This window comes from Branchiostoma floridae, chromosome 9 (genome assembly GCF_000003815.2).
Source record: "Branchiostoma floridae strain S238N-H82 chromosome 9, Bfl_VNyyK, whole genome shotgun sequence".
In the NCBI taxonomy this organism is placed as follows: Eukaryota; Metazoa; Chordata; class Leptocardii; order Amphioxiformes; family Branchiostomatidae; genus Branchiostoma; species Branchiostoma floridae.
This window is the reverse complement of record NC_049987.1, coordinates 18,416,627-18,434,751: the sequence shown is the minus strand read 5'-3', so window position 1 is coordinate 18,434,751 and position 18,125 is coordinate 18,416,627. Positions and strand designations below refer to the sequence as shown.

The window sequence follows — 18,125 nt, the reverse complement described above, 5'->3', positions numbered from 1 at the left end:
CAAAAACTTAAGTTTATCCATAATTGCACCAGTGCACCTGTTCACAAAGGTGAATGTGGCGCCCTGTTGTGTAGGTGTATGAGGGGTGATCAATAAGTTCTCAGCCTCACCATGAAACGAGGGGCGGAACTCCTATTCTTGGGTATAACTTAATACTACAATGTCTTAAATCACTGCCTATAGAAATGCAAAGTTAGGTATTCATTAATTAGCCCGTGGTGCCCATTCAAAATCAGCAGGTGTGAAGAAAGTCACAAAATGGACCAGACAGAAGCTCGCTCTGTGATCAAGTATCTCTATAAAGAGGGGATGACTCCCAAGGAAATCCATGAAGACATGGTCAAGACACATGGTGAGGACTCCCCTTCTTACTCCACTGTAAAGAAGTGGGTTGCTAACTTTAAGCGAGGCAAGGAGAGCACGAAAGATGATCCAAGGTCTGGACGCCCAAAATCAGCCACCACGGACAATCAGGTTGAGGCTATCCATCGCATGGTAAAGAATGACAGACGTGTCACTATCCGACATATAGGACATTCACTAGGCATCAGTTATGGTGTAGTTCAAAATGTTTTGTCCAACATCTTGGCGATGAGCAAGCTGTCTGCAAGGTGGGTGCCCCGAATGTTGACCCCACATCAGAAGTTGAACAGGCTGCAAGTTTCAAGGACTCTGTTGGCCCGTTTCCAGTCAAATCCTGGCAACTTTCTCAAGAGATTTGTGACGCAAGATGAGACCTGGGTTCACCACTTTGATCCAGAATCAAAAGAACAGAGCAAGCAATGGACACACAAGGGTTCACAGCCACCCAAGAAGTTCAAGCGAGTGTCATCGGTTGGCAAGGTGATGGCCTCTGTCTTCTGGGATAGCGAGGGGGTCATCATGATTAACTACTTGCAAAAGGGTCAAACAATCAATGGAGAGTACTATGCTTCAGAACTGCGACAGTTACGAGCTGCAATCAAAGAGAAAAGGAGAGAAAAGCTTCGAGCTGGTGTGCTGCTGCTTCAGGACAATGCACCTGTCCACACAGCAACGGTGGCAGTGGCTGCAGCAACCGAATGTGGCTTTGAACTGTTACCTCACCCTTCCTACTCACCTGACCTGGCACCGTCCGACTTCTACCTGTTTCCTAATCTGAAGTCCCACTTGCGTGGTCATCGTTTTGATACGGATAATGACGTCATCCAAGCTATTGAGGCCTATCTAAAGGGTCAAGATGAACCCTTCTTCTAGCAGGGAATAGGAAAACTGGAACAGCGATGGACAAAGTGCATTGAGCTTAGAGGGGACTATGTTGAAAAATAGTGTAAGAAAAATCTTCCTTCTGTAACGTTTTATATGGAGGGCCGAGAACTTATTGATCACCCCTGGTAGGGAGCGAGCCATGTGCATGTCTGGGTGACGTAGCCTGTGTCTTGTGCCTGTGTCTGTACTGTAGGGAGGTTGGTGGGCGGGTGTTGAAGCTTGAGTGTGTGCTTCCCACAGCCCTGCCCACCTACCAGACTGAGCTGTCCACAGGGGGTCTGACTCACTGGCAGGCCATCCTGGCTTCTACCAGGCCAACACAACAAACTCAGGTAAAATTGACCTCCCAAAAAAACTCAAATTCATCACAAAAATCAAAGAGCATATTAAGGTGGTGGAATTTGGAATGAATGTTGAAAGATTTATTTAAGTAAAGCAAATTTTTAACTCGCCTTTGCCTCTTTGAATCATGACATCAAAGATTTTCTCACCTTAACTAGCAACCACTAAAGGATAAAGCTTTGGCTCTGGATCTAACACGTCTTCCCCCTGTTGGCAATAGCAATACAGTTTGTAGGTCTGTTCTCATCATACCTGTAAATTTGTAGTTTCTTTATAATATCATTTCATTCCACAATTACCACTTTTCAAGCTGTTCCTAAAATTTGATAACTGCTTTGGTGGACTAACAAGACATGATTGCTTTTGTGACTAACAGTTGTCTTTATTTCGATTCCTTGTTACGAAGCCAAGGTCCATGTTTTGTATGTTTTGTAACATTGTCGTTATTTTTGGCGCAGGGACAAGATGGTGGCTTCGACCTCCTCGCGGAGCTCCAGAAGAACCCAGAGATCCGCACAGCCCTCACCGGCGACCGCCCCGTCGTCCTCACCCCCTGCCGCCTCCCCCCGCACCCCGAAAAAGTCGCCGCGTGGCTCGCCGCCAAAAAGGAATACCTCCGTCAGAAGCAACTGCAAGAAAACCCCAACACCAATGAGAGAAAAAAGAGTGATGAGAAGCAGAAAGACACAGTAGTAGACAAAGAACTCAAAGATAATGATATAGAACGGAAAATTCATGATTCCCAAACAGACAAGTTACTGAAACGTAAAGAAAATACAAGTACCAGTGCCAAAATATTGTTGCCAAGTGTTTCTTCGGATACTGTAAAGCCAAACGTTTTAGAAGAATTGTTGCCTCCAGAATTGACGGAGAATATTACTTCACCCACTAAAGACTATTGTGAAGAGACAGTGCCCCCATCCCCTAAAACCTTAGCTTTAAAGTCTGAATCTATTAGAGAGACAAAAGAAGAAGAGATATTAAGTTCCAGTGAACATCCAAGTCCTGAGGACCAATCAGGGTCTACGCTAATGCTTGAAACAAGCCCCCCTACAGACGTCGTCATTGATAAACAAATTCACAGTACTCCGGTAGCCTCTAGAAGACCCTCAGAGCTAAACTTCCCAACGTGCACACCCATAGGAGTAGGAACAGGCAGGAAAAGTATTGTAGAAAGTCCAACAAGCCCAGGAACATGTGACAATAGCCTTTCAAGGAGGACAACCAAGGGTCAACAAGATGTCTTGAGGAAGGTGGTCTTGAATACGCAGCTCAAGGTGTGTTTGCTTGGACTAACGTAACTTTTTTTGCTGGTTTTATTTGCATGCTTTTGTAACTGTTAGATGATCTTGGATGGCATAGTAATACTGATAGTGAATTTAACGTATCAGTATCACCCAGAAATTTCAGTTGTGTGTTTTTATAATGTCTACAACCAGTGTGAGCAAGAAATTTTGATATTTATGATGTATTAAGATTCATTTCAACATTTCCATTTTGCCGGAAACATGCAGAATGATGTAAACACACAGTAACATTTTGAGAAGAAAGCTTATAATTATTTGTCTTGGTTGTATGTTGTAGAATCAGTTCCATACACCAGAGATGAGAAGGAGCATTTCCCAGATAGAAGGCCCAACTCTTGACAACACCTACGGGTTCAAGGTCTCCCAGCAGAACCTACAGGATGCAAAGGCACTACATGAGGTATGGCTTAGGTCTTTGTCATGTTGTCTGGCATTCTGAATAAGTTGTTTCTTTCAGTATGTTATTTTGAGAAGGATATTATGCTTTAATTCAATATGTTGGTAACGTAAAAGTTAAAAACGTAAAAACATTTTTTAAAGACGAACTGGTGACTTTTTGCGCATTTTTCTTGAAAAAGGTAATTTGAAAATTTTATGATGTTAAGATAAAGGATTTGCATTCAATTTGTGTTCTTGTCTACATGTCAAGATATAGCATTTGTATTGTGTACTAATAAAAAATACAAATTTGTAGTGTGTTTATTAAATACCTACATAATTGTAAATGTAGTGTGTTGACTTAATAGAACATATAGATGATTTCTCATCAACAAATTGCCATTGCAATGTAACTTTTCAATTGTCTTCAATCTAAAAATTGATAAAATATTTTTTTCTCTATCATCTTATGCTGAAATTTACCTTTAAAAAGATACCATTCAAAAACACATTTTGTTTTATTGTTACAAGATCTTCTGTGTATTTACTTATCATGAAAGGTTGTTGTCATTTCCAGGTCCAGAACCTCACAGTGATCAGTATGGAGCTCCACATCCGCACCAGGCGTGAACTTCGACCCGACCCCGAGTACGACCCCATCTGTATGCTGTTCTACTGTCTACATGATGATGGTCAGAGGGCAAGAGGTCAGGGGGTGGAGGTTACAGGGGTCATCATTGTTGACAAGGACTCAGTTGAAGGAGAGGACATTGTAGACGTGAACCAGCCAAGTACATCAACAGGTGCGTTAAGAGTTTTATTGTTTTGTTTTGTTTTCTAGTCGTGGCAAACGAATATAGAGACAATCTTGCAAAACATAGAACCACCCAGAAACACGTAAAAAATGTACTTTTAATGGTAAAAAAAAACACAATTTCAATGGTACAAAGCAATGACTTAAGAGTTATGGCAAAACAAGAAGTGAATGGGAGTAATGATGATTTTGCTGCACCTTCCAGCTCCCCCACCTGTCAGAAGAGCTCAGAACTGCAGGCCCCTGCTACCCAGATCAGGCGTGACCAGTCTTGATGTGACATATGTTGCAGAGGAAAAAGAGCTGGTTGAACATTTTCTCCAGCTGATAAGAAAGTGAGTTGTCCTTTTGCTTCTGTAGGGATGTTTAGTTTTACTGGGACAAATTATTGTAAGTTATAAAGCTATGCCCGATATATAGCAATACACTAAATGTCCTCTACTCTATGTCTTCCTCATTGCTGTTTCAAGAAGTAAACTTGATCACTCCCTTCCAATCATTGACTTTTCCAGATGGGACCCTGATATCCTTGTTGGTTACGAGGTACAGATGTTGTCTTGGGGCTACCTTCTACAGAGAGCAGCTACACTGGAAATGGACCTCTGTCCTATGTTGTCAAGGATACCAGGTGAGCATATTACATGTAGACTCGATGTGTATTTTGTATGACATGAAGAAAAAAAACCCTGGAATCAATCTGGTTTGCTCCAACAATAGCTTCTACTCAGAATAATCCGGCATTTCAGGAATGAAGTATTTCTCAGAAGTAGTGTACTGAGCTGTTACTTTGCCATTACAAGGGCCACATGACTCACAGCCAATCAGAATCCCTACATAAATTTCAAATGCTTTTGTTTCTCTTCATTGTAATCTGTGCCAGACAGTTCTGCAGGAAATCAGTCAAAGGAGGGAACAGAACTGGAATAGAATGGATACCAGCTTAAGTTTGATGTTGTACCATTGTCAGATTTGTTAGTATTGTGTATATATACAAAAGTTTACTGTTGCTTCTTGAAACAGAAAAAAAATTCACCCTATCCGTGAGAAATCTGAACTTCTTGACATAGAAATGATGAAAATGACTGATCTTACAATGAAAATTAAAAACATGTGCTCCTAAACAATGAGTTAAACAGAAAAGCCTTTAAAGCTCGGTACAGCCCTGATAAAGAAAGTCTTTACACCCTTTGTTCATGCTTTTGTATGTAGTGTTGATAGAGAATGTTTGTCTTTTGTTTGAGCAGATGCCGCGAAGGAGAGCAGGTTCTCTGCTGACCAGGATGAGTGGGGTGCAGACCAGATGTCGGAGATCAGCATTGTCGGGCGTATAGTCATCAATGTCTGGAGACTCATGAGGAATGAGGTAGGACAAACAAAATCTTGTTTTAAATGTACGAGTACAGTAACAATTGTTTTAGAAAAAGAATTACTCATTAACCCCTTGTTGTGCTGGCTATATGTTTTGGCCAATTTAACCTCCTAGAGCTGAGGGCTTCATGTGCTACTGCTGCAGATGAACTCCCCCATTCGATGAGCTTTGCAGTGGTATCCACCTTTTTACATGTCGAGAAATACCCCAAAGTTATAACAATACAGCTCAGCATGACAAGGTTTAAATATGTCTATCCCGCATATAAACAGGCTGAGCAGGACAAGGGTTAAGGGATAACTTGTATGCTTTTTTGTATCAATTGCTGTGCCAAAACAAACATACGTAAGGCAAAATCCTTTTGTTTTGAAATTAAAATGATGTTATGGCTTATGACTAGTGGTGCGTACCGGTTCGCCGAACCGGACTTGGACTTGCTATAACTTTCGGTTCAAGTCCGGTTAAAACCGGAACGTCGAAAACCGGTTTTCTGGAAAACTGGAAATCTCTTTCTTGTTATATACTAGTATCATCTAAAAACAACGATAGATACCTATGTAACTTTATTAATCGCAGCCAACGGGCCAGAAAATAACGTATTTCTGCGAAGATCAATTGTCCTACCGGGCTACCGCCATAAGCGGGCCAAGCACATGGTCGCGCCACGGGAACCTTCTTTCAAAATCCGGCAACGCGGCAAAAATGACAGGTTCACTTTAGCAATATTACCCATGAAAATAAAGTATGTGGATTTGTTTATCTCCTGGTGTGGGTTTTAAGTCCCATATCTTCTGAAAATGAAGAAAATTTCCGAGATAAACAAGCTAAAACAAATCTCCGGCGACTGTTGACATTTGCCGCTTGCCGGGATACTTCACTGAAAGCATGGGTGAGCAGCTTGTTAAAAAGAAACACCGACACGTTTTATAAAAAAAAAGTTGAAGTTCATAAACTATTTTATACCTCCTGTCTTTATCTTTGTAACGAATAAATTTACAATTAATTTGTAAGGTTGAATGTAGAGTATAAAAACACCGCACGCATCATTTCTACCCACATTACAGTAGGCTATCCTATTGACCCCTATGACCTCGCAAGCGCCATTTCGAAATTTCAGCCGTCAAAAAACAAGCGGAAAAGGTCGGATTTTGCCGTGATTTCCCGATAGTTTTCATTAAAAGTCAATGTTTCTACAACTTTGAAAATGATGTAGTCGTCTTTGGCAATATTTTTATAGCATGCGGCCCGGTCGAATGTGGTTGCGGGCGCCGGAGACGCAAATTACGTGTCGCCTAGAGCAAGTCGCTTTATGCTTGTGTCTATATGGGAAAATTAGCGACCGTCAAAAACCGGACTTATAAGTCCGGACCTGAACCGGAATCTTTGGACTCGAGTCCGGACCTGAACCGGAACGTGAGCTTCGGTACGCACCACTACTTATGACTAAAAGTTGTGATGTTGATAATATACATTTGTACACATACAGTTGGCCCTGAACAACTACACGTTTGAGAACGTGGCCTTCCACGCCATGCATCAGCGCGTTCCGCTGTACTCCTTCCGCACCCTGTCGGACTGGTTCGACAACAAGACTGATCTGTTCAGGTGAGAGTTTAAAGTCTTATGTCCTGCTGCCATCACATATGTTAGTGATCCTCCCCTTCCCTTCTTCCTTAGATCAATCCATGCTAGCTCCCTCTCATATACAGTTCAGGGTTTAACGGTTCAGGGTTTCAAGTTATGTAAAATTCACTTGTCCTATAGGGCAAGTGCATGAAAAAATTTACTTGTCCGAACAAACTTTTGGCTTGGCCAAAATCTGTATGATTTATATCAAAATCTCACTCATGGAAAAATCTTACTTGCCTGATTAGGCAGTTGGGGAAGTAGATGTCCTTGCCCGATCAGTACTTTCACTTGACTGGGATAATTGGGCTAGTGGACTTGTCCAACCCTGGGGTTATACAATGATTGTTTGTTGGGCATGGCTGACCAGTTGTGCATGGATTATACTACTACTTTCTAGAAGGGGTGGCTTTCTGTAGTGCTGTAGTACCTGAAAATACTGCAAGAGGACCAAAAATTGCCATGTTTCTCCGAGACCGCAATAGCTACCTACACACAAATTTTACCTACGCACCAATCTATTCAAAAGGATCATACGCTAAAGGTGCGAACACAAAAACACAAACAGGACCCCTGCCAGAAATGAAACTCCTTCCCAAGGTAACTACAAAAGCTTGTAATTCTCATTGTCATACATGTACCGTTGTCTTTAACAGGTGGAGAACTGTTGACCATTTCGTCACGCGTTGTCGCGGTAACCTGCAGCTGTTGGAACAGATGGATCTGATTGGTCGGACGAGCGAGCTTGCCCGGCTCTTCGGTATCCAGTTCTACCACGTCCTGACACGAGGGTCGCAGTATCGCGTGGAGTCTATGATGCTGAGGATAGCCAAGCCCATGAACTACATTGCAGTTTCACCTAGTATGCAGCAAAGAGCTAGGTACGACTTGCAACTGGTTGGACATTTTGTTTATATTTTGGTATATCTGCCTCTGTAGGTATTGCTAAGATTTTAAGTTTACTGATAGAAACCTTTGTGTAACAGAATGGAAAGGATTTGTTGAAAAAATTTGCAGCAACTATTATTTTCAGCATACATGTACATTGAATCTACCTTCCTACCTACCAAGTACTAGACTAAGTCATTTTACCTCCAGGTTGTGGCCCATACCATCATGACTCTATTTTTTATTGCATACCTTCTACTGTCCATTATTGGTTTCAATTTGATGTTGTCACATGTATTTTGAAATACTATCACACTTTGCTGTTTTCCTTTGAATGTTAAAGTACATACAAAACTTTAAAAAACTGGGGACTGTACTTTATGTATTTAATTTGTAATGAAAAATAATGCTGTCTCAATTGGTCAAGAAAATTGCATTCAACAAATACATATCAACTGAAGAAGTTAGATTTAATTGTAAGTTGGTGTGAAATTGAATTAGCATACTATTAAGGTTATTGACCTACTTTTTATTTTTTTTTCTGTAGGCAAAGAGCTCCTGAGTGTCTTCCACTGATTCTAGAGCCTGAGTCAAGATTCTACACCCACCCTGTATTGGTGCTGGATTTCCAGTCTCTCTACCCTTCCATCGTCATCGCCTACAATTACTGTTACACCACATGTCTGGGGAGAGTGGAACACCTGTCTGAGTAAGTACAGTCTTACTACTACAACAAACATTTGCTAGCAAATGCAAAATTATTTCCTCCCCATCGGTTCCGAAAACGATATTTTTTAAAATCACTTCACGGACTGCTTCCTACCCCTGTGTCAGGGATCCCAGCAGCAGTTTATATAGAATAGAACACGGTGTATTCCGTATCACCCGAGGTACCAGCCCGACCGTGGGTAGGATCGCTCGAAGGCCGGAGGGCTATTCGACCCGTGGGAGGGCTGGGACCGAGTGTGATGCGGAATACACAGTGTGTTGTATTATGTCATACCCACCTGCGAAAACCCATGTTTTGATGCGAAATGAGCCAGAAGTTGAAAAATTTTGTGCCCTCGAACAAAAATTGTTGCAACAGCAATGTTCCAACGTCCAAATCAGGTATTCGATTTTTTCGATCACGCTGTGCGCAAAGTATGTTCGAATTATTCGATGGAAGCCTATGTGATAAAACTTCGAAGCCTGTGTGATACGGCTTTTTATCACCAGGTCCGGAACACCTGTATCGAACGTTATCGCAGCCCAGATATGACATACATGTAAAATCAAATACTGGATACTACTATCTTTTAGTTTCTCCTCACATTGCCTCCTAGCAGATTATAGATGTATTGCAGACCATTCATCCTTCAGTCTGTATTTACATTGTACTTTCTGCATGTTTTGCCATACAGGCCAGGAGAGTTTGAATTTGGCTGCAGCAGCCTGAAGGTTCCTCCTGGCACGCTGAGGAAACTGCAGGACCGTCTGACGGTGTCGCCCAACGGTGTGGCCTTCATCACAAAGGATGTACGGAAGGGCGTCTTACCAGGCATGCTGCAGGACATCCTCAACACACGCATCATGGTCAAGAAGTCCATGAAGGACTACAAACAGGATAAGGTACTTGTAGCTACGAACAGAGTAGTTATATCCTACATGTACAATTGTACATCCAGAAATTAATGTGAAAAAGATGTACGGTCAAACTACTCAGGGGGAATCAATACAATCTAATCTATGTATGTGGTCAATAAAGACAGTACATGTACTGTGCCTACATGTACATGTTTGTCAATGGAAAAGATTATCTAAGGGACCACCAAAAAGTGGTTACATTGGCCATGTTCGTCTTATGCAGAGGTTTTTTTTTTCTGTCTAACATCCATTTTTTGCGGTTTATTTTTCATTCATATTTTTCTAAGAGACAGCTTACATTCATCAGGGACAGATAATAGGAAAAAATGCTCAATCCCAAACACACTTTTCATGAAAAGAAGAACACTAACCATGTTCTTCAGGCATGTTAGTATCAAATATTATTTTGCAGTAAAAAATCAAAACGTGAACTCAAACCAAGACCCTAAATTTTTTGATGTGGAAGAACTGGCATTTGCACTGTTTAGCTCCAAATGTGTTGCTTGCAGTTTCAAGGGCAGGGAGGTGAAAGAAGTCAGTTAATTTGTTGTATCATATTGTGAAAAATGTGAATGTGAGATTGTGCTTATTAGTTTGAAAAATGCACATGAAACTAATAAAACTGTTAATTCCCCATCAGAATCTCACCAGGATGCTGCACTCCCGACAGCTGGGTCTGAAGCTGATAGCCAACGTGACGTACGGTTACACCTCCGCCAACTTCTCGGGCCGCATGGCGTGCATCGAGATCGCAGACAGTATCGTGAGGAAGGCAAGGGAGACTCTGGAGCGAGCCATCCGATTGGTCAACGACACACCCAAGTGGGGTGCCCGGGTGGTGTATGGTGACACAGACAGGTTAGTGACACAATTGCCATGTTTGTGACACCATTGCCCCTGAATCATAATTCAAATATATACATGTACATGTAGCAAAACATATAGAATCCTTCAAGCTTCAGAAACAATTGATAATGCCAGTAATGTACGTAGACATGTAAGCCATTGTGCTCTGTACTTTGGGTAAGGACAAATTTGGTGTCCCTGCGTATGGTAAATCATAAGGTTTAAGTGTACTAACACTGTTAGCTGTTAAACCTCTGCACTTAAAAAAAGCCAACACACTTATTGAGAAGAGTAAGTGTTGAAAGTGTGAGTCTGGTCAAATCAAAGCCTTTATTTTATGTCAATTGCTTGCATTAGCCAGTAAGCTTAAGGCCACATTTTAGTAAGTTCAAGTAGAGGGAGGGTTGACAGGAGGATCTACTAGAGCTGTAGTGAAGTCCATCGCATTACTAGCTACTAGCCTGTGAATGACTTCAGAGAAGATGAAGATAAGTAAATGCTTTACATTGTAATATAGTGCACTCTACCTTCATGTACACAAGCTAATGTAGTATTGCACACACTTGTTCAAACTGCCTTGTGCTATTCCTTGCAGCATGTTCGTTCTACTGAAGGGAGCCTCCAAAGATCGAGCCTTCCAGATTGGCCAGGAGATCGCGGAGACCGTCACGGCAGACAACCCTAAGCCTGTCAAGCTGAAGTTTGAGAAGGTGTACCTGCCGTGCGTGCTGCAGACCAAGAAACGTTACGTGGGCTACATGTACGAGACTCAAGACCAGAAGGAGCCTGTGTTTGATGCCAAAGGGATTGAGACGGTCAGGAGGGATGGTTGTCCAGCTGCCTCAAAGGTGAGATAATTGACCCAAACCAACAAGACTAGTCAAGTGTCTGAAAGAAAAGCAATTATTAAAATGAACTTTATTGAATTAGAGACTGGACTATGTGATAAGGACCTCACTGTAATGATTGATAATAGGTCACACTGGAAATGGAACTTTGTTATTGTTTCAACTCGATAGAGTTTGAATATGTATGTGATGACTATGTATGTACATGTGTATATGATTGAAGTACGAGGGATCATTTTGGATTGTGATGTTAAGAATTCTTACAAAGGGTGCTTAAGGCATGACAATCATGTTTGAAACCGCACATCAAAGAACCCAACACACTTGCCGATGAGAGTATGGGTGACTTGGTGTACTTTGCTTTAAGCAACAATGCACTAACAGACAACCTGCTTCCATTTTGAAGGAAAAGTACAAATAATTGTCAATACTTACATGTACGTGGATGGTAAGAAGCACAATCAGTCACATGTATCTGACATTGTTAATATAATGCTGGTCTTCACAGATCCTTGAGTGCTCCTTGAAGACCCTGTTCACATGCAAGGACGTCTCCCAAGTGAAACAGTATGTGGAGAGACAGTGCACCAAGCTCCTGGAGGGTCGGGCCAGCATGCAGGACTGCATCATCGCTAAGGAGTATCGCGGCATGGCGTACTACAGGCCTACGGCTTGTGTTCCAGCGCTGGAGATCGCACGGTGTGTAGATACACCAGTGTATCGATGTAAATTCTACATTTTAACCTTAATTGTTCTAACATCACTGTGTAATTCAGTTAATCTTTATTTTTCTACCTTCTAAGGGTTACAAAAAATTTTTTTGTAGTTTACTGTTGGAGAAGATTAAGATGGAGAAGATTAAACTTCAAGCAATTTTAGTTGTGATGAGGAAGAAGTTAAACCAAGCTTTGTATCAGGACTTCTGATTGTAATGCATTACACAGGTCTTCTTTTCTAATGTCACATGTACAGTTTACTCATTCATAACATTGCAAATACAATGTTTGGATAATTTTGATATTTTAGACGCCTCTTGTCAAGCGACCGGCGAGCAGAACCCAGGGTTGGCGAACGCGTGCCTTACGTGATCGTGTACGGGAGCCCGGGTTTGCCTCTCATCCAGCTGGTCCGTCAGCCCCACGAGGTGTTAACCGACCCCAACCTCCGCCTCAACGCCACTTACTACATCAACAAACAGATTCTACCTGCTCTGAACCGGGTCTTCTCTCTCATTGGTGTGGATGTCTTTAGCTGGTGAGATTCTGATTCTGTATTTGAATAAAAGCTCTGTTGGTAGAATCTGTACTTTAAAAATTTGAGCTGTGTTCCAACACAAATAAAAACACCATGAATTTTTGGTCGATGTCGCTGACCTTCATCATATGATTTACTGTCACAGTGCTAACTTTTTGGTAACCAAAAGGCATGATGATGTAAGAAGTGAATCAAAAGCAGCAGGAATACACAGGAACCATCAACCTTGTCTGAACTGTAATGGTGGTAGATTCCTGACATTATGCTCCTGATTTTCGGCAAGTCAGTGCTGGGAATGAAACATTTGATGAAGTTGCATGTAAAATTTTTCCTTACAACACTATACAAAATGTGAAAGGGAAATTTCTGATAACTTAAGATGAAAGCATTTGTGAGATCGATATACTCTCAGTTCTAAATTGAGTCTCTTTATTTTTTGTTGATGGAATAGTTTGTTATTGGCGACTCTGTAATGGTTTCTGACATGTTGTGTATTTCCATATACCCTTCTTCAGGTATAGGGAGTTGCCAAGAACCAATCGCATTGCAGCACCTACACGGCTTCTGCCAGACTCCAGGAAGGTCAGTGATTGGCTCACACACAATACTATAGGGCAAGATTAATGGTATAGTAATTATGTTAATGACTTGGTCCAGAAATAAGAAGATGTAGTACAGTAGTTTCTTTTCTTTTCTTTTTACTAGCACACAATACTATAGGGCAAGCATAATGCTACATTTTTGTGTAATATGAGTAGTTTGACAAAAAGCTATTGGAAAACATTCTGCATTTTTGCAAGAATGTTGCCTTTTTAGTTTCTTTATGTGGGGTAATGTGTATATTACACTGTTTGAGAGCTTGTGTCTACAACTGACTAGATAGTATTTTGCATGTCAAGAATAAACAAACAAACAAACTGAATTTTCCAATTGCATGTAAAATTTTAACAAATTAACAGTACTTTGAGCACTGTATTGTGTTGTTATCATGATGATTACTGACACCGCACCATGTGTTGTGTACATGTACAGGGCACCATCTCCCAGTTCTTCCAGACTGTGAACTGTCCTGTGTGTAATGGGCCCGCCCAACAGGGGGTATGTACCCACTGTCAGGGCGATCCTCAACTGGTCGCCGTAACGCTCAACAACCAAATAAGGGCATGGGAACGGACATACCAGCATCTTCAACAGGTATGCGATGCAACTCCTTTCTTAAGAGATACTTGTATTATAACGCCAACAACATTTGGAATGGTCAATGAAAAAACTTGATGCTTTTCGCAATTTTGGAAGATTGTACTGATGACTTGCCACAACTCGCGCATTTAGCTAAATACACCAGGTCGCTACCTTCTTAATGAAAGTTTCGGGTTTTTTCATGATGTGAAGACGTTTTATGCTAACCCATGCAGCTCTCCCATACATACATAGTCACCGGCTTTTTGTTGACATCTGAAATGAGGAATGCAATCCGCTTACAGTATATCTGAAATGGGGGTCAACCTTGGGATCGAACCCCCACCCACGGATCCATAGAATTTGATCCATACAGCCAAGTAGAGGAGTTGCAATAAGGCTCGTGCCATTGGGACATGCAAAAATCATCAGAAAAATATTTTGTGTAAACCACTTGCATTGTACATGTAAAAGTTGCTTGCCACCTGACACACTTGAATTGTATGCGGAAAAGGGTTTAAGTATTATAACAGGTATATGTTTCTTTTTTTATTTTACTCTAGGTGTGTCGGAGCTGCACTGGGTCCCCTGGTCAACCGAGCTGCATCTCTCTGGACTGTCCCGTACTGTATAAGTACGTGAAAGCCAAGAACGATGTGGAAAGAGCGACATACTTTCGTGAGCTCCTGGATAAGTCCCTTGATGGATAACCTTTAGTAAGAAACCTTCAACGATTACAACCTCATCTTGCTTTTGTTGCAGTACAAGACTTAGCAATGGGATGGTGCACTGTAGCTTTTAGCTCTATACATTATTAGCCTTTAAGGCATGGAAATTGCCAAGCCTCTTCAGTGATGTTGCCTGGAGAAAGAACTTTTCTTCCAACTTGTTGCAATAATGTTTTAAGCATTCAAAATACTACCTGCCTGAGGATATTTGGAAATCCTTTGTTATTTTCATCTAAGAATAAGAAGTTGAGTCTTGTGGAAATCAAAGTGAAAAATCATTTTTATGTTCCATACAGTTGCAATGAACAAGCTGTTTGTCAAGATGGAAGGTTGTCTGAGGGTAAAGCGATGATTTTAGGTTTAGGGCTATGCCATATGGACAAAGGGGTTGTCTGGTAAACCAATGTCAAATATCACTTTTGCATTTCACAAAAGAATAGACCACTCCTCTCTTTTTTAAATGGCAGTCTCACTACTTGAGGTATTGTGTCCTTCTTAGAGGTTCTTTGTGTAAGTTCTTTTCCTGCAATAGGATGTGCCTTACTACTCTCTTCTCTTGTTTTGTCTCTCTCAATGTCCCTTGTACTTACTTGCAGTATTGTAGTTGCCTTTGTGGCACATAATACTGTGATTCCCAACATTTTCGACTACTTAATGTTTAGGCTGTCCGAGGACTATGGTATGGAGGCATGCAAACTAGACAACTAGCTCCATAGACCTTTAGTAGTTCTTCATAGTTTGAGTGTATACTTAATATACAAAAAAATGTATCCTTGTACCCCCTTCGTGGGGCACTATCAATGTTGCAGCAAACAATTGCGAGTGAAGTTGTGTTCTAGCAACAGCTTACGTTCAAACCTATCAATGTACGTGAACTACCTAGAAGTGGTCAACATTTTGGAGTCAGCACTATGACACTTAATGGCTATGGTACTGTATTAAGTAATTGTGTAGTGAAAAAAAGTTGTTGGCGAAGTGAAACTGTTTTTACCAACCACTTTCGATGGAAACGCTGTTGAGTGTTAAACTGTAAGAAGAAAGTAACAAAGGGCTATTTTTGTACTAAATTATTATGTGGAGAAGACTGTGATTTAAACGTAAACAGTAAGACGTTTTGGCATGTATGAGATGGCCATGTCTGTGTCAAATGTGTACAGTGATTTTGTAAAGGTGCTTTTGAACATTTTTATATGCCGTCAGAACAAAGATTTTCTTTATCTTGAAGCCTGTTTCACTGTCATTTTTTCTTAAATAGAATTACATAGTGAGTAATGCCAAAAACGTATTGTGATAAATTAACAAATTGACAGACTAGGTACATGTAGCTGTAGATGAAAGGTACGTGTGAGAATAAGATAATAAATTTTTTTTTAGACATTGACAGAAACATGTATTATGTAGAATATTATCAGTCAACGATTGTTATCGCAAAGCAGGTGTAGACCAATTATATTCATATTTGCGCATTCCCAAAGCATCATTATAAATGTAAGCCTGGGTTGGCACAAAAGAAAGCCGTGTATCAATATTCGGCCAGTAAGGGCCTGATCACATACCTCTTACGATTGTCATGCGATGCCAAAAGGAAGGAATTCTTAGCGTAGTCAAGCACGTGTGTTAAAATATAACCTCCATATGACATTTCATGGAGATAATAGTATTAGCTGTGCAATGATTAAGCTGCACTCTTGAATGTCTGCTATGGAGTAATGGAGGACAGGAAGGGAGAGATTCACACCAGAGACGCTACCCGGACAACATGGTGAGGTATAGCTGAAGGAAAAATGAACATAAACAATGATTTTGCAAATAAGGACGATTTATTACCTCCATAAAAAAATGGAGGTATAGTTTTTGGTGTGTGTGTGTCTGCATATTTGTGGACATCATAACTTGAGAACCTCTTAATGGACTACGATGATATTTGGTATGTGGGTAGGGGTTGGGAAGACAAAGGTCAAGGTCAATTTTGGGCCCCCTGGTGTGTGACCTTGGTACTGCAGCAGAACTTCAATTTTTTTAATCTTTTATCTGGACATGCTATGGTCTTGATTTCTTGGTGGCAGATAGCTTTTGATGTAAGGAAGAAGTGGTGTATGTTTGGACCCCCTAGCAGCTTGCTCTGGAACTGCAGGAGCATTTTTGTCAAAATCTTCCAAGAAGCATAACGGAACATAGGAATGATGGATTTCCATGCTATTTGGTATGCAGGTACATGTGGCAGAGATGTACATAATGAAATCAAAATTATGCAAATTTGGACTTCATTTGCATACTTAATGCGGAAAATGTATATTTACAGTGTTTTCCAATATATCACTCAAATACATGTTACATTATGTAGTTTGTGGCAGGCGGAAGTTAAGCAGATACTAATTATGCAAATAAGTCCCAAATTTGCATAATTAATTTGAAAGTGTCCTAATTTTCCTTAGTACGTGTAGTAAATGATTGGTCTGTCAACACTGTGACCTGTGTACGTTAGTTAAAGGTGTACATAAGCAAGCATAAATTATGCTAATGTGAAAGTCATTTGCATAATCAGAATATTTCATGGAGGTATGAGGTCTCCGAACTCTTGTTACATTCTGTGTTGCATTTCTACCATTTCCCGATGGCTTCTCTGCGACATCTAAATCAGCAAACAACCGTACAAAGAGGCGATGCGGTATAGTCGGAGTCATGGGAAGAATTTTCTAATACTGTAAATGCATTTAAGTCCGCGGGGATTTAATTTCGTGGTAGCGGGAAAGGGACTTTTCGCGGTGGTTTTAAGTTTGCGGTAACACCATAGACTGCAGTCCAATACTACATGTATAATAGTAAAATGTTCGCGGTGAAGTCGTCACCGTGAAAACCGCGAACATTAATTCACCGCGAACATTTCTGCATTTACAGTAACTACTGTCATGTTATTTTCATATCAGAACGCTTTTCTATCGAGGACGGGTAGAGTAATGTTGAAATTAATTAGAAAATTCTTGTTATTCACGTCTGATTTGAAGCAGAGATTGCATCTAACAAAGGAGTTCACCGGAATTATCGTCACCAAGCTTTCCATCGACAGGTAGGCCACAACAAATAACTTTTGTGGATCAGGGTTGCACACGCCCACTAGCCCTATTATCCATAGCAAGTAAAAGAGTGCTGTTCGGGCAAGTGCGTGTCCTAGGCCTACCCCACTTGCCCGATTGGGCAAGTAAATTTTTTTTTTCTTTCCATTGAGTGAGATTTTGATATACTTGTTACTTTTTACAGCCAGGACATCAAGCAATGGTCAACATGGAAAAATAGAGGCAATAATACGAATTCTATTCCTGGAAGTGAGAATGCAGATAAAAGTGACATTTTAAAATTAGGTAAGTGAAAAATTGTTTAGGAAAAGTAATTTTTTATGTGCTTGCCCGATAGGACATACAAGTGGATTTGAAAAAAAAAAACTTGTCCAATCCTATGGATGGCATCATTTTAAAACTCAAATCTAATGGGAGAGCACAAAAAAAACAAGGTGGGCAAAATAACGTTTCAACATAAGGCAACATAAGCATTGTAACAAGAATGCATTGAAGCGATCTGCATGTAGTTTCACATCCACCACCAAATTTATTACTTAATTGTACAGTGCTACATATATATGTCACAGGAGAGATGTCGATCCAGTAGAATCGTCGA

The 18,125-nt window shown here is 40.7% G+C and overlaps 1 protein-coding gene across 1 annotated transcript in view; it reads left to right on the top strand.

Annotated features, from left to right (window-relative positions):
- LOC118422750 (DNA polymerase zeta catalytic subunit-like) overlaps window positions 1–15,677 on the top strand; it is a 48,162-nt gene extending 32,485 nt beyond the window's left edge. Inside the window, exons 15-32 of the mRNA XM_035830495.1 lie at window positions 1,442–1,580; window positions 2,049–2,867; window positions 3,175–3,297; window positions 3,853–4,078; window positions 4,295–4,424; window positions 4,602–4,717; window positions 5,334–5,452; window positions 6,945–7,063; window positions 7,741–7,965; window positions 8,520–8,681; window positions 9,376–9,583; window positions 10,239–10,456; window positions 11,040–11,292; window positions 11,801–11,991; window positions 12,319–12,546; window positions 13,062–13,128; window positions 13,579–13,740; window positions 14,289–15,677. Of these exons, the coding sequence (XP_035686388.1) occupies window positions 1,442–1,580; window positions 2,049–2,867; window positions 3,175–3,297; window positions 3,853–4,078; window positions 4,295–4,424; window positions 4,602–4,717; window positions 5,334–5,452; window positions 6,945–7,063; window positions 7,741–7,965; window positions 8,520–8,681; window positions 9,376–9,583; window positions 10,239–10,456; window positions 11,040–11,292; window positions 11,801–11,991; window positions 12,319–12,546; window positions 13,062–13,128; window positions 13,579–13,740; window positions 14,289–14,435 (3,652 nt within the window). The 3' untranslated portion in view covers window positions 14,436–15,677. The remainder of the gene's footprint in view (window positions 1–1,441; window positions 1,581–2,048; window positions 2,868–3,174; window positions 3,298–3,852; window positions 4,079–4,294; window positions 4,425–4,601; window positions 4,718–5,333; window positions 5,453–6,944; window positions 7,064–7,740; window positions 7,966–8,519; window positions 8,682–9,375; window positions 9,584–10,238; window positions 10,457–11,039; window positions 11,293–11,800; window positions 11,992–12,318; window positions 12,547–13,061; window positions 13,129–13,578; window positions 13,741–14,288) is intronic.
- Window positions 15,678–18,125: the final 2,448 nt, after the last annotated feature.